We start from the raw sequence: 16,260 nt of genomic DNA on the forward strand, positions 1-16,260 counted from the left end.
AGTGTTTTGCCCCTTTGGAGAACGAGGAATTTTAGATACACCTAATAACTTACCAGTGATTCTTATATTGTCCAAATTTAACCAAAACAAATAAATGCCGCTCCCCCCCCCCAAAAAAAAAAAAAAGGCAGCTTCTAACTTTTCCTGTTAAATTTGTCAGTGTCATCTTTCTCCTCCTTGGTTTTTTTTTCCTTCATTACTTGCTTTCCCAATACTTTGTATTGCTACCATCTGGTGTTAGGTGGGAGAGGGCATGTAATTTTCATGCTTACGGGGAGACTACTGTACATTGAGGAGTTAGTGATCTGCATAACAGCTGACCTGAGTAGGTGCACGCCTGTGCTGTTCTGCACACATCACTTGGCTGCAGGATAAACTTAGCCAGCTAATTGTAACGGAGAAGCCTGTAGGCAGCTCTCACTTGGCACCTGGTGATGATACCACTGGCATGTCCTTGTCTTTACCTTGAAGTGAAGCAGCATGTTTTCATGTGAACATCCTTTTGCTTGACAGTAGAAATGATGAATAGACTTGTTTACTTCTAAGAAAAACTTAAGAGCTCTAGAGACCGTAATGCCAGTGAACCTCACTACAGACAGGGTATGCGCAGCATGCCGTGCCCTGACTAGAGGTCTGTCTGATGCGGCACAACTTGGGTTTTCCAGCATCTGAAGAGATGTAAGATTATAGATGCTATCCCCTTTTTCTTCCTCATGTCATTGCTTGTCAAAGGTATTTTAATCAATACCTTATGGAGTCTAAACATCTTCCTTACTTACTGGGATCTATGGCAAATACTTGCACTAGTGCATTACAAGGCAAAAGAAGTTTCTCTTACGGGTGTATTTATTATCTTCCTCTGTATGGTATTTTGGATGAGCTTGGGTGCATAGTTTGAATTAATACTCAGTAAGGAAAAGAACTGAGGAGCTCACTTCTATGCTTAAAGCAGTATATAGACAGAGTTTAGATGCTGAAGTCAAAGAAGTCAATTCAGATCCTCTAGTGATTGCCTAAACAGGAGTCATCCACTGACATTTTTGTGTTAGAATTCTTCAGATACTGACACATACCTAAAAATGACCTAGTTTGAAGAGTTACGTGCTTGTATTCAGCCTACGTGATGTGATTCAGAGACAAGGCAATGAGGAGCTGAGCTCTGTCTCTGTACCTCTAAGCCTTAAAATAACTAGCCTAGCAGCTGTTTATATTCAGATATGGCAGAGAAGGAGGTGATGCTGTTACTGCCCAGAACTTGCATAGGCAAAGTTAAAGTACTCAGGCCCTGAATGCCAGGTTTTTTACTCCCTAGCCTTGCTCAGTTGGGCGTTTGCGTCTTCTGTTCAGCAGTCATTGAATAAAGACTGTAAACAGTTTAGAGAGCAGACTAGGACCAAAGTATTTCCTTTTCCATTGAAATAGCATGACATCTATAAAGTAGTTTGTGTCTTTGTTTTTACTTAAGCCCCACAAATCTTGTGTTTTGAGCCGTACTATAGGCTATCTTCTAGTGTGTATCCTGATGGTTAGTACACTTCAGAAAGACTTTGTGAAGATTTATGGTGTTCAGAAGTTTATTTGAAGTTATTTTATATTTTAAGATTCTTATGAACCTCTCTCCTTTTGGCTGGTGTATAATTATGGCAATGTAATATTATGTAAAAGATTTAAATAGTTTATAAATAGTTACTCCTATAAAAGCCCAGGAAGTTACCTATGTCTTGTTGCAATGAATTACTGTGATACAATTTTATCTTTATTCTCCTTGATTCTGAAATTGTTTGCTTATTCAATTGGGTGCATCTTAAAGTTATTTTGAAACTTGACTTCAAAGTTGAGTGACACAGTAAGGCATAATGACTGAAGATACTGGCAGATGGTTTGACAGGTTATTAAAAGGAAAGTTCAGAGAGCTGAAGAAGTCTGGCAAAAAAAGAGTAAGTAAACTAAGAATTAACAAATACATTGCATGTTAACACTGTGTATTTCCAGTATTTGTAGAAAAGTAATGGAAACAGACTCTTTGTACTTAGGGATGGGAATGAAAGTCACATTTTTTGCACCCACTATGAAATGTCACTTTCAGAGTAATATTAATTCATTGTTTCTGAGAGACTTAAGCAAATACTTCCTTTTAAAATGTGTAACTGGGTCATAGAGTGGAGAGAATTAAAACAGTGTGGGGAATTAAATTAAAAGCTCTTCTGAAATTAGAGCAAATTAAAATGAAAACCTTATTTAATTGATTTTAAACCCTTCTGGATCAAGCTGTTTATTTCTTTCTCTGAAGCCTTTCATGCTACATATACAGATCTAATTTCAGTGATTGATTACTGTGATTAAATGATAAAAGCATCTTCGTAAATTCTTGACCTCAATCTGTGCTGTAGTCTAGTAAGCCTAGCTTCTAGTTGCTGTCTGTAACTTAAAGAAATTAAAGGAGGTAGAAACCATTTTATTCATCTGAAAATATACTGATACGTGATAATGGAAGAATATGATTAAAATAAATGATATGCTTTAATCACAATTCTGGAAAGCACTTTCAGATCAAGTCCTTAAAAATACCTGCAAAACACTGAAATAAAGACATGATAGTTAACTATCAACTATTAACATGACAGTAAACTTTGGTTTACTGTCCTTCCAGGTGAGTAAGTCAGGAAAAATGATTAATAGTTTCAAGTATTCTCAGAACTGCCATAAGTCCACGTTGTTTCATCTCTGCCATATCCTTTTGGTTTTCAATAAACATGTGTAATACTCTGACAGCATGGAGACATTCCTTATTAACAGCAGCAGCAACAACAAAAAGGAATCTCACTTGTGGTTGCAAGTGTGGTAGGGGTTTGAACCCAGAGACTCAATAAATGCCAACAGGTGAAGGTGCTAAATTCACAGTGAATTCTTACATATTTATCTGTCCATTATGAATTCTTTTAACTTCTGACTTGAGTCAAAACCTGCACATTAGAATTCCAGTCCACAGATTTTTCTTCAGGCTAGATACATACATGAATTTTTCTTCCCTCTAGTTATGACTGATTAGAAATAGTGTATGTATATAGAATAATAATAGGTAAAGGGATTTTACCAGTAGTTATTCATTAGTTCATCTCTATTTGCTATCTTATCTAAATGTATTCATTTTTTTCACATGCTTGTTTTAAATTGACTCTGGTAACATTGAAAGTGTAAGTACTGTATGTGAGTCTATAAACACCTATCTTTCTCCCACCTAATTAGATGAAACAAATTTTGCTTAACAACTTGTTTCCAAATTAGATGCTAATAATTGGCATCTTGCATTGCAAATATGTACTCTGAGGAAGCATTTTTTTTCAATTATGCTTTTATTCAAGGGAATGTTTTTTCACTGGTAAAGTAATGGTAAGGTTGGAAATACAGTATCTCTCTGACGTTGGTGATAAATAACAGTAAAGACTGAAACGTCGAGATAACAAACAGCTGGATATGGACAGTTGAATGAAAAACTTCTAAAAAGCTTTCCAGGTATTCATGCTCAGTTTTAAATTAATGTATATGTATTAATCCTTTATATGGGTCTACTTGAAAGGACTCTTATTTGACCAAATTATCTCTTCCTAAATCACTGTTAGTTGTCACTTGTCAGAAGTAAGGTTGGATAAAGGACGACTTTTAAATGTAGGATTGATGAGCACCCTGTAATTGAGCAAATCTAAAAAATAGAGGCAAATCCAATTATTCTGAATGTCTGGAGTAAGGTATTAGTCATTTAGATGTCCCCTGTATAACTGTAAATGAACTAGCCTAAAATTGACAGAATGAGAGATCTATGAAATTAAGCAGTAAATATTTAATTCTAATTGCAAAGTAGTATGTTAAAACTGTGATAAGTCTTCAGTCTGTCTCTGGTGTTAACCCTTGCTTATAGTAATTCAGCCTTATTAAATGTAGCTTTGCTGCATAGATGACCTTCGGTCAGAAGGTTCCAAATTGTAGACGACTCTGTACTTTATTGAGCATCATTCATAAGCTGTTTGGGATAAAGTTTTGCAGGCAGTACAGAATTTAGGTGCCACTGTGTATACATTGGTGTGAATACCTAAATATTGAAAGTGCTGCAAGTAGCATGGTAAGGGTGATATGCTAATCTTAGTTCAGAGTTCTTTTGCTCTGCCTCTTCTCAGTATTTAAGCTGAATTGTTCGATATTGACTGTTACATATTTGTGTAGCACTTTAGCATTGATTTTAAGGTTTTACCATTGTAGCAGTGTCTGTCTTTGTGTTTTTCCCATAGGCTTTCAGGGACATTGTTTTGTCATTTTAAGGATGCTGATAATTTTCATTGTTACAGGGAGACTTTTTTTCTGATGGCGTGAATCTTCAAAATTTGGTTCAAAATAATAGCAAAGTCATTAACTTGCTTTTGGTAATTGTAGTATGTAGCAGAAATAAAACATAGAGGTAGATACTGTGATTGTAGTGATGCTTGTGTATTAAAGCCCTGAATAAAATAAGAACTCAACTGGCAGCTCATAGGCCAAATTCAGACATCAGGAGTTCTTCCAAGAAAGAACTGAACAGCTGAGGAGGCAGCCAACAGCTGATTTCTCTTCCCTCTGCAAATGGTAAGGCACTGCAACTGTCCCTGTTGCTGCAGCCTTTCAAAAGAATGGCCCACACGCGAAGATTTCCTCCTCCCATGCTGAGATGTAGCACATGCGAGCTCCCATATCAGCAGAGCCCTGGGAGTGGACTGGGACTGAAAAGGATCAAGAAAGATACCATGTGGCTAATAACTACTAAGACATATATACACACATATATAGCTTCTGGTTTCCATTAGTGTTCATTATTATGTAATCAAAATCTAAAATCCTTTATTAATGTTTTATTTCAGTGTTTATTTTTTATCTTGTAGTGAGTCAAGTGGGAATCATTTGACCGTGCATATGAAAAAAATTAAGTTTGTGCACAAAGACAACTGGTTATAATATGTGCAGCCTTCCGTGGAACTCGGAACATAGCTCACCTTGAAAACTAGATGGAAGTTTAAAGCACTAAGGCTGTTTATATGCACAGCTGTGAGGAAGGCTGCAAGAACATTGCCTTTTTTGTGTGTTTGTCTGTATTTCTGGGGCAAACCTGAAGACTGTCCCCCACCACCAAACGAGCACTTTTTGGTTTTTTCTCTATTCAGAAGTTGCTGTGTGAGTGCATTCGTTTGCTTTTTAGAGGTAGTTATTTTGAAATTGTTTCCAGGTGTTGTAGATAATTCCCACATATTCATGATAAAATCCTTATCTAGTATATTATCAAGAGATAATGGTCTGAAAGTACTTTTTTGGAAAGGAAAAGGAAAGTCATGTTCACTCACTTTCAGTCAAAAAAGGAGGAAGTATTTACACATAACTAAATGTATCAGAAATTAATATTTTCAGCAGAAACTACTAATATTTCAAGAGTGTATTTTAGTTGGCTAATGCTGTTCAAATACTAATGGCATGATATGTAATGCAAAATTTTGATCAGAAATGTGAAGAAAGTTAATAAAATTGAATCATTTTAGAGATAAAGGGGAGTTTATAACTTAGTTTCTTACTGTAAATACTATCAGTTTTTTAAAAAGGGAAAAACCAAGATGGTGTAGAAGACACCTGAGTGATATTCTCAAGTTAAAACATTTGTTTAGAAGCTATGTATGTAGTAAGTTACTAACTCTTCTCATCATGCTCTTCAAAGATGCTTTCAGAGGAAATAAGAGGAATTTGATGCTGGTATAGAAGTCAAAATAATTTGAAGACATCAATAGAATAAATGCCAAGGAATTGCCTTGGAAGTTGGCAGGAAAGAAGACTCAGCTTTAATTGTAAAGCTAATAATAGCTAGCTTGTAAACAGGAAAAAAAAGAAAAAAAAAAAAAATCTGTATGCTTCCAGTGAAGTGATGCATTTCTGTAAATTCCACTTAATAAAAAAACCTAAACCAACAAAAACTTAAAAGTCAGTTTAATATTGCAGTTCACATTTAAAGCTTGTTTTATCCCATCTTTCTCACCAATAGTAACAGCTTTCATTAGCTTTAGAATTTATTATTTTTGTTTGTTACCCTGCAAGTTCTTTTTTTTTTTTTTTTTTTTTAGGTAAGCAATAACACTGACTCTTCAAAAAAAAAACCATCAGATTTCAACTTCATATGACTCACAGTAGTTAATCTAAACCTATGTGTATATATATACTTGTAGGTGTAGTTAACATTTGCTGTAGCTTAACATTTATATGTAACATCTTTGAGTTGTTAATTTTACTAGGCAAGCTTGTATTTGTGTTTCAAAAGGGACTGTATGGGTATAAATCAGCAGTAGTATGAAATGAAATGTCCTGCTGCCTATTAAGATAAACATTAGTAGACTTTCAGCTATATTCTGATTAGGGGTTCTCCAGACCTCTGGTGCTCTGCCACAAGGGATGCTACATCTATGAATTAATTTATTTTTTTCCCTCTACAAGATAGCTCTCCTATAGTACACTTCTCAGTCTTCAGCATCTGTTTAGGGTTTGGGATTTTTTTTTCTTCCTGTTGTTTCTTGTTGTGTTTCTCTTGTTGCTACAGAAGGATGAAGGAAAGTGGCATTTCCCTGCTCAGTGCCACTTTGCTTAATATCTTCCTTTTTTCTCACAGTGCAGTTGGTGTTATGTTATTGTTTGTCCAGTTCGTGATGTTTTGAAAGTCATTAAATGCATACTATCAAGGAAAGGAAATAAAAAAGGTTCCTGTAGTAAATAAACTTCTTATGTCTATCCATTCACAAGGCTTATAGTTTAGACTTGAACAATACCCTTATGTAGAGTGTAATGCAGGCTTGACAATCTTTTGTCTTTTAAATAATCATCTAATAATAATTTCTGGCAATTTAAAAAATGTGAATTGAAAGAAAGCATCTTTGTAAAACTTCTTCCAAATTAAAAAAAAAAGCGTATGTCAAGATGATGAAAAAGAGAAATTGAAACAATTTGCTTAGCTCGGGTTGTCACCTTACCTTATAGTTGGTTAATCTGATGTGATACTTATGTAATACATGAAATGAATGTGAGCACTTAAGAATTTCAAGTTATGATTATGAGTTCTTAGATACAGGTAATACAATGTCTTAAATATTGCAGATCACCTTATTTCATTTTGGCTGGACGTTAATTCAATATACTTATGCTTCTAACAGTGAAATAGTAAAAAGTGAGTTGTTCATATTAAGCTTCAATCAAATGCAGACATATGGCAGAAAAATAAAGGCCTAACTTACGTATTTTTCACAGAAGCTCATATGGCAGAAAAATAAAGGCCTAACTTACGTATTTTTCACAGAAGCTCAAGAAATGTGATTATAAGGTTTTGAGGGAAGTGTTTAAGTATCCCACCTTACTTTTGACACATCTTACAGAGAATAAAATCCTACATTTTTCCCATTGCAGGTTCTGAAATATTAACTTGGGAACAGGCAAGGAAACGGATTTACTTTGGTGTCAGAAATGTTTTTTCTTGGATTGAATGTTTTACCCTTCTCTAACTCTTTCTGAAATGGATGGAGCAGAAATACAAATATTGTGGGATATGATTCTTATGAGTAGCAAATTATCTGAAATATACCATAGAAACAAAGAAAAACAAAAACTTTCCTGAGGAGAAATGCTTGTGTGTATACATGTGTGTGACTGCATCCTGGAGGCACTGGATGCTATTAAGATACAGAAGAACACCTTGTTGTCACCCTCTGAAACAGCAGTGTGTTCAAGGTCGTAACGAAGAAGTGTTTTGGTTATTGCCCTGGGCTCTGACATGCTTAGCTAGCTTTACAGAACATCGTCTGCTCCATCTCCTGGCTCTGCCCCCAGAAAGAGAGGAGGACAATTCATCTGTTCCCGTTGCCAAGGGATGATGGATTCTAGCAGGGTCGCAGGATAAAGACCTGCCAAAGAATCAGGCTCCTGGTTGGTAAAGTCTGAAGGTTTTCACCGTTCCAGTCAGAGTGGCAACGTTGCAGTATCAGAGGCAGCGTATAATGCTATTGGTCATCAGCAAGCATATATGAACCTTGTGTCTGCCACTGACCAATGGGCGTGTATTAGATAAATTCTTTAGAAAGGAGATTTTGCTATACTAGACCTGGTACTCTGGTTGGTTTGTTTCTTGTTTCAGTATTACAGCCTATCGTTCTGTCTGTATCTGTTATATGTCAGCAAATGTCCAATTCGGTTTGTCTTGTCCTATTTTTTGGTCCTAGTAAGTTGGGGTTTGTGTTTTCTATTTTGCTTTGAAGCAATGGGGAAAATACCAATAGAGATTTGGTTTAATCTTAAATTTGTTTAAAACATCATGCAATGTGTAAGAAAAATTATTAATGGAGCGGGGGTTGGAAGAGATTGTCATAAAGTAATGAAAAAGCACTGACAATTTTTAAGTAGTGCTTAAGCTGAAGGACTGTGGAGGGATTAAGGAAAATGGCAGATAACTGCACTTGTACCTGTTTCAGAATAAAGTAAGAATATGTTCAGTCTTTTGAGTGGATGGTTAACAAAACAATTCCTGCTGATTTGGACACCTTTATTTAGTGTATTCATTGGTTTGTCAGGCATGACTTAATGGTTGTAATTCTGTCTGTAAAGTTAACATAAATGCTTATGGATTTTTAAAGTATCCAGTGGCTGCTAGCTTTGCTTTTATTATAGTTAATAACTTCAGCAGACTTTAAATAATTTAATTACAATATTTTTCTAATATCTATTACTTAAACTTTTTATAGCAAATAAGTTGTTTTTTATATATGTGTTTTACAGCAATCAACAAGCATTTTTACTAGAAAACGTCCCATGCAATAATGTAAGCTGCAAGAGTGTACGTCGTATGTTTAAAGTTTTTTGGGAGCTCTCGGATCTAAATCAAATCAAGGATGCAGTGGTAGCAACCTTCTTTGACATATACGAAGATGTAAGTTCCACTCTTTACTACAGCAAACAGCATTTCTCTCTCTGTGTTGCTGTATCTCTCTGTGTGCTGTTGGCAGACTGCTTTATAGAAACATTGGCTTTGCAGCACAAGGCAGGCAGTGCCTTCAGCCTGGGAAATTTGCTCTTGAGATGTTCCCTGGAAGGTGAGCAGATAGCAGCAGCAGCCCATCACTGTCCAAAAGTTTGCTGACCCTCCATATGCTCTATTTGAGCTGCCCTCTTCAATGGCAAGAAAGAAGCCATGGACCACCTGCATTGTCCTGGTTAGCTGCGGATGGAGCGCTCTGCCCTAAATTGCCATAGATTAATAAGATTTGAAAGATATTAAAATTAGTAGTGAAGGTGTAAACTTCGATGCATGCACTCTATTTTTTTTTCCTTTGTATCTCTAAGGGAATTTGTTTGCTAAATTTAGATGTTAGCTAGAGTAAATCAGCATTGTAACGTAAACTTTTTTTTTCCTCTAGGGAATCTTGGATATCATTGTGCTAAGCAAAGGCTACTCCAACAAGGACTTTGCTATCCATACATTAAAGAATAACTTTGAAGCAGATGCCTATTTCGTTAAAGTTATTGGTAAGTTATCACTGTATAATCAAGTCAAAATGGGACCTTGAGAGGAATGTGACTATTTAAGCATCTGTATATGATAACGTTATGGAATGCTCTGTGTGTGATAATTCTAGAAAAGAAAAAACACAACATGGAAAACACTAGGGATTGCAGATATCTCTTGTTGCAGAATTTAAACTTGGATAAGTTGATTTTGTTTCATTTCAAAGGATTTTTTCTTGTTTTTATTATAGTGTACTTATTAAAATTCAAAGTGATTCTGCCCAGTATTTTCAACACTTTAGCTGTTTTTAATATCAATGTTGACCACAGTGACCTTTAAATAAGTGTTCATCATCTCCTGACTGTGGTGGGGTTTTTTGTGGCTGTGCTGTTTTGGTTTGGTTTTTTACAAGAATGCATGTCTTATTTCACTCTCTAACTAGAGGCAGGCTAAATCTTTACTTTCATCTTGGACCTTTCCTTCTGCATCCTAGCAGAATTCTAAAGACAAATACTAGGTCTTTAAAAACTCATTTCTCAGCTGGCTTCTGAAGGAAAAACAAGAATTATCAAGTGTCTAAAAATATGATCTGCAGGGAAAGAGCGTGTGGAACCAAGTTATTCAGCCTAAGAGAGAAATGTCAGGAAGATCCATGTGTTCAGTCCATAATGATGTATAACAATGGGGCAAGAGCATTCTGTGTGTCCATGCAGGATACAACACAAAGTAACAAACTACGAAGAGGAAATAATAAGAATAACTTCCTAAATGATGGCTTGCGAAGTACTAATATAAATTCCTGGAGAAGCTGCAGAGTTACCAACATTAGAGGTCCTGATAACTAGTTTAAGAAATTATGTAGTATATTTAATTGTTTTTAAGGGAAAGGGTTGGACTAGCTGAACTTATGAGGCTCCTTCTGTGAATCTTTTGTACAATACCTTCACTTATCTCTTTGCATAACATAATGTTGTCAATATAAAAGTGGCATTAGATCTACACACATCTATCATTCAACTTGGGGGGGGGGGGTAATGTGTGATACTATTTAAAATTTGGAGGAAGATTAGCTCAAATCACTAATTTGAGGAAAAATATAATTATGCTTGCACATATAAATATGTATGTCATAGTGAGACAGAAAGGAACCAGAAGAAATTACAGCAATATTGACTGGAAGGAACATACTTTGTTTGTCCACAATGACTGCCTTTTTATCTTGCCTATTTTCAGAAACCTAGGCAAGAAACAATAGCCAAGTGCACTTATTTTCATCTGTGCCTTGAGTGGTTGCAGTATTTTCTTTCCAACGGGGACTTCTGTCGTCTTTGCTGTACCTCTGTCATATCAAGACTACTTTACTGGAGTTCTTTTCTATATCATCTGGAAATGGTGCAGAATCTAGTGCAAAACAGGCTGGTTTCATTTCAGGGACAACTGGCATGGTGTATATTTTGCTTATGCTGCGGGATCTATTCTGAGCGCCAGTTTGTTTCCATGTGTGAGTCAGACTGCTGTTTCCAGCCTAAAAGCACTACATGGCACAAGACATATCCTACCGTAAAAGCATAGAATGGCAATGAAGATGGCAAGGGTGTGTGAATTAATTAGAGCCTTGGTTTAAAAGGCTAGAGTTAGATTATGATATTTGTAATTGAGAGTAATTAGGTTTTCAAATTGCATGCCCTACCATGTTCTTCCAGACTGCAAAGGTGTTGAGCTCTGCCTGTCTTCCTCGATTTTTTGAGAATGAGTAAAAAATGAGGCTGTATGTGAGCTTGTTTCTTCAGCTTACAAAGCTAAACAGGAACAACTAGAGGTTCACCTTCAAAAATTGTATTTGCCTTCATGTTATTTAAATGCATCTAATCCTTCTAAAGCACACATTCTGCACACCATAAGATAAACAGAACCGCAGCTACTACAGGGGGCTGATGAATTTATTACTTTCACCTTAGCCTGAGCTTTTTTCTCATCGTAATACCCTATAGTGATTTGTCACGTTGATGGAAGCCTTCTTTTAAATAATACTGTATATGTATAGCGTAATTCACACAAGCATGCGGAAAATCCTCTAGAAAAATCTTACACTTCACAAAGCCATATTAGAATTATAATTGTGTGGTATTTTAATGGGGAAAGGAGTAATTTGCAACATGGTTTTTGATTTACTCTGTCTAAATCTATCTTAAAAATTGGAGCAAGTCTTTTTTTAGCACTCTTTAAGGGTGTGAGTATTTTTACATAGAAATCACAGAAAATTGAATTAATGAGTGATCTAAAAATATTTTTACTGTGATACAGGGGAGAGTATTTCTAACAAAACATGCTTTGTGCAATTTAGTGTATTAATAAATGCATTGTGTTCACTTATTTGGCATATGGACAATGAGAACAGTTTTGCTTATTTTAACTGATGTCAAATGTACTCGGTCAGATTATTTGTTCCAATAGTGAAATTAAACAGCAAATTGCAGTGCGCTGTTTTCTATCAAAATGGGAAGAGTTCGTTCCACTTGCATACACACCTATGTATAACATATAAAATAAGCTTGTAGCTTAAAAAGTCTGTTTGTAGATACACACAGTCTTCAAATTTTGCCTTGCCACACCTTCATCTTATCCATCCAGATTTTTTTTTTGGACTGTATAAAAATAATAGATTTTTCTGTATTTGGAAATTTCAACATTTTTAAATCACAAGCAAAGAATGGTAACTTGGGAATTATGACGGTTGTTAATATTTGCACATAAAATATTAGAAATGTTCCTTCACTAGAATAGTGCCATTTCTGACTCCAGTAAAAGTAGACAGAAAATGCTTTAAAAAAATCCCGGTGATTAGGATGACCTGCCCTCAAATCTAGTCCAAATCTTAATTTTTGCTGTCTGCCACACTCGCTTTGGGATACCCTAACTCATGGAGAAGCTATGTTTTACTTGGCTTTGATACTACCTGGTCTGTATCCTCTTCCCAGCCCATAGCCATTATTGGGCTGCTGCTCAACCAAATTGTTGTCATTTGAAGTCCGAATGTTGCATCAGAATGACACCTTAGATTTTTTTTTTTTTTTTTTTTTTTTGGGGGGGGGGGGGGAGTGTTTTAAAGGCATTTTAGTACTGATGTTCTAATACTCAGTGTGACAGGATGTTCTAGGTTATAGAACAGATGGGTTTCATTGTCCATTATTTATTTGATTATAAATAAGTGCTTAATGGATATTTCTGCAATTTAACTACTGATTTTTTGAAACTAATAAGTTCTAAACAAGTAATTGAACAACTGTCATAGGCTTTAGATATTAAGTAGCATTATACGCATCTGCTTTATAATACTTTTGAATTCATAGGATAAATAGGTAATGGGATTTTTGTTAGTTTTTGTGAATTGCTTTAAATCACATTGTAAAGCTATCCCTTGTATAGAAGGAAAAGCCGTTACTTATCTTTTTACCAGTTAAAACAGTTAAGCTGAATCTCTGCCAGTATTTTTAAATGGTTAGAAATTAAGAATAATAAATAAAATGTACAGTCCACTATTTTAAAAATGTTTTAATTTGGAATTTTTTTAACTGGCAAGTCTCTCCTTTTGAAGCTGGTTAACCCATGAGGTATGATAAAACAGTGATGAGCTGATTTAATTTCTGCAAAGAAGTATACTTCAAACAGATTAGGAATTTTTTTATACATTAACATAAGTCATATAGAAGACATTTATTTTCTTTATGTGTTTTAATGCATACCTGACACTTACTATACTTGAACAGATTTCAGAGGTAGTGCTTGTAAGATGGCTTGTTAACATAAGCACTACAAGCTCACTTTTTGTTTTTGCAGTTCTCAGTGGCCTCTGTTCTAATGACTGCCCTCGGAAAATAACAGTAAGTATACCTATAATGTTGCATTACTATTTAGCTTCAAATAAGCTGAGGTCTAATTATACCAAAAACTCTGCATGTATTAGACAGTTACTGACTGGAAGAACGTGTAATCCAAATCATGACTGGCCAAGTTCTGCATATTTGAGACCCATAGCTTTCACCAGCTGCCCGATCAGAGACAAAATCAATTGACTGATTCTGCAGTGTTTGTTAGCATCATGGGGGCTGGGACATACCAGATACAAGCAAAACTTGTGTAATACAGCTGGATGCCCAAACGGTGTAGTGCGCCTAGTCAGAAAGGCCAGGCAAAACTGATTATGGGACAGATTCAGCCATGTAGCCACTTCTGGGCTAAAATACAGTAAGTGGGTACAGTGAAGGATAGAAGGGAAGGAAATATACTTGGTTCTGATGCTTCTGCAGATAGCTACGTATACGTGTGCTGATTTCTATTTCAATTATTTTCATCATCTCCAGACACCCTGCAACTCACCCACCAAACTTTCAATTAGCAAATTGTTTAGCAGTGTTCACAGTGAAAGTTGGCCTAAAAGAGGAACTTAGAGGAATCAAAGCTAGCATTAGCACTTCTAGCTCCGCAAAAATATGAAATTTAATTTTAATTTGAAAATACAAAAACTGCTTCAAATGGGACCAACTTTTCCTTAAGCCTATTTTAAGACATAGGGTTTAATTTCTGATATAATAAGGGGGTTTGATAGTATTATTAGCTTAATTACAAAACTACAGAGTGGGTTTAAAAAGCAAATCTTCTCAACAGATGTTGGTGAACATTTCATTATCAAGATCATTGAAATACTATTGCCTCCACTGTAAAAGAAGTTCTCTGTCAGAAAGTAACATAAAGTACATTATGCCAGAATACAGCTAACTTGGGGGGGGGGACCAACCAGATTTTCACCTTATTTACTCCTCTTTAATAGATCTGCATTGACCTCACCTTTGTGGTCTCCTTACTCTTCATTCTAATCACTTATTATTTTTCAGGCTTTGATCCCATCTCTCATCATTATCACTTATTCTTACAGTTTAGAACTTACTATTTTTTGAGGCACGATGTGAAACGTGTCATCATCTCTTCTTTTAGTGTTCTTTCTGTAACTCATTTGAAAGATCTTTACTGGATTTGATGCCCTAATACCAGCTTGGATTCAGCATTTTTTTTTTAAAAAAAGAAAACTTTCTTTAAAAATCTATTCTTACAGTTGTCCCCCCTCCTCTCCCTTCCCCACCATAGCAAATAATTGTTCCCGCCCCCTTCTTTCTTAGGTGCATTTGTTATGGTTTATCCCTCAGCAATCCACAACTCCCTTTGATTTATTTTTTTAATTTCTTTTTTATTTAATTTGTTTCCCCATAACTGTACTTTGATGTTTAAGTACATTTTCTCCCTCAAGAGAATTTCCTTAAAATGGATATTCGTACTCAACAAGTAACTATTCAACCACTTTGATGAATTAAACACTGCTAAATAATGATAACAGAATTATGAAATTGTGTAGTATTTTTCAATTCAGAAAGACTATCAAGATAGTGCATTCTCTCAGAGAGTATCAAATGAGTTCTGCTTTTTCAGAACATGCAGTTATTTCTTTGATTTTTTTTTTTTTAGGGGTGGTTTATTTTACTGTAACTTCCAAGGAAACATTAAACCTTTTGCCAGAGGATTGAATAGTATTGCTTTCTTCATAAGAAACTAAATGTTACTTAGCCAACTGATTAGCCTTATTTTGGAAATTAATTTCCACATGATGCTATGACCAAAACACTTGCAAGATTTCGAAATTATCCATATCAAAAGGAAATCATTAATCTAGAAACATTTTTCTTTGGTTTACTGTTTTATTACTATAGCTTTGTCTGTTCCTAAAATTTTGCCTGCTTTTTTTTTTTTTTTGCCCACCCCACCCCCTGTAGCCTTTCGGTGTTAATCAGCCTGGTCCTTACATCATGTACACTACTGTAGATGCAAATGGATACCTGAAAAATGGGTCAGGTAAGATAACCTCATAATGAAAATACACATGGCGTGGTCTGTCTGTATACGCTTCTCAGCAACCTAAAGATTGGGAAAGAAGCCTACAGGGTGAAATGGGACTGCTGTTGAAGCGTCTTCAGTTTACAAGGCCAAAACCCCCTAACTTTCTCTTCTTTCTTTACAGATTGCATATTTATTACAAACGTTGCAACTGCATTCTTTTTTCCCTTCTTCTGTCCCATGCAAATTGGGTTTGAACAGTTGGCTGTATCTTGCCCAATATGAAAAACCATTGGTACAATTTCATCAGTTTGTGAAATAGCATAAGCTTCTAATGAGTTACTTTTTCACCAGTTCCTTAGCAATTATGTATTAAGAAGCAACAGTGGCCTTGAAATACCTAAATAGAATCTTGTAGCCACATGAAAAAGGATCAACATAACATTCAGTAAACACAGGATGTATTTTTCTGGAGTTGTTCACTACATCTGGCAGGCTAACAGGCATCTATAAAATCATGAGTAGCATGAGGAAGATAGAGAGGGAATGGCTGCATCCTTTCGGGTAATACAAGAACTACAAAGTATCAAAGAATCATTAGGTAACAGGGTCAAAATAAACTGAAATAAGCAGTGCTTCATGCAACTTGCAGCTTAACTAGAGGTTTAATTACATGAGATGTTGCAGATGCCACAGTTTACATGAGTCCAAAAACAAAGATAAAAAAAGAATAATCCATTAGGCCGTGGTCCAAGCAGTGCCCAATGTTAGAATATTCTGGGGTTTATGCTGCCTTCCTAGGTATGTACTAGTGGCTCCTAGAAGACACAGGT

The 16,260-nt window shown here is 35.5% G+C and overlaps 1 protein-coding gene across 3 annotated transcripts in view; it reads left to right on the top strand.

Moving 5' to 3' along the window:
* ITFG1 (integrin alpha FG-GAP repeat containing 1) overlaps nucleotides 1-16,260 on the top strand; it is a 92,750-nt gene that overhangs the window by 55,237 nt on the left and 21,253 nt on the right. For all 3 annotated transcript variants that reach the window (XM_075510684.1, XM_075510685.1, XM_075510683.1), the window contains 4 exons: nucleotides 8,818-8,968; nucleotides 9,456-9,564; nucleotides 13,382-13,425; nucleotides 15,367-15,445. In XM_075510684.1, coding sequence (XP_075366799.1) covers nucleotides 8,818-8,968; nucleotides 9,456-9,564; nucleotides 13,382-13,425; nucleotides 15,367-15,445 — 383 coding nt within the window. The remainder of the gene's footprint in view (nucleotides 1-8,817; nucleotides 8,969-9,455; nucleotides 9,565-13,381; nucleotides 13,426-15,366; nucleotides 15,446-16,260) is intronic.

The sequence above is a fragment of the Mycteria americana genome, chromosome 8 (genome assembly GCF_035582795.1).
Source record: "Mycteria americana isolate JAX WOST 10 ecotype Jacksonville Zoo and Gardens chromosome 8, USCA_MyAme_1.0, whole genome shotgun sequence".
NCBI classification, from domain to species: Eukaryota; Metazoa; Chordata; class Aves; order Ciconiiformes; family Ciconiidae; genus Mycteria; species Mycteria americana.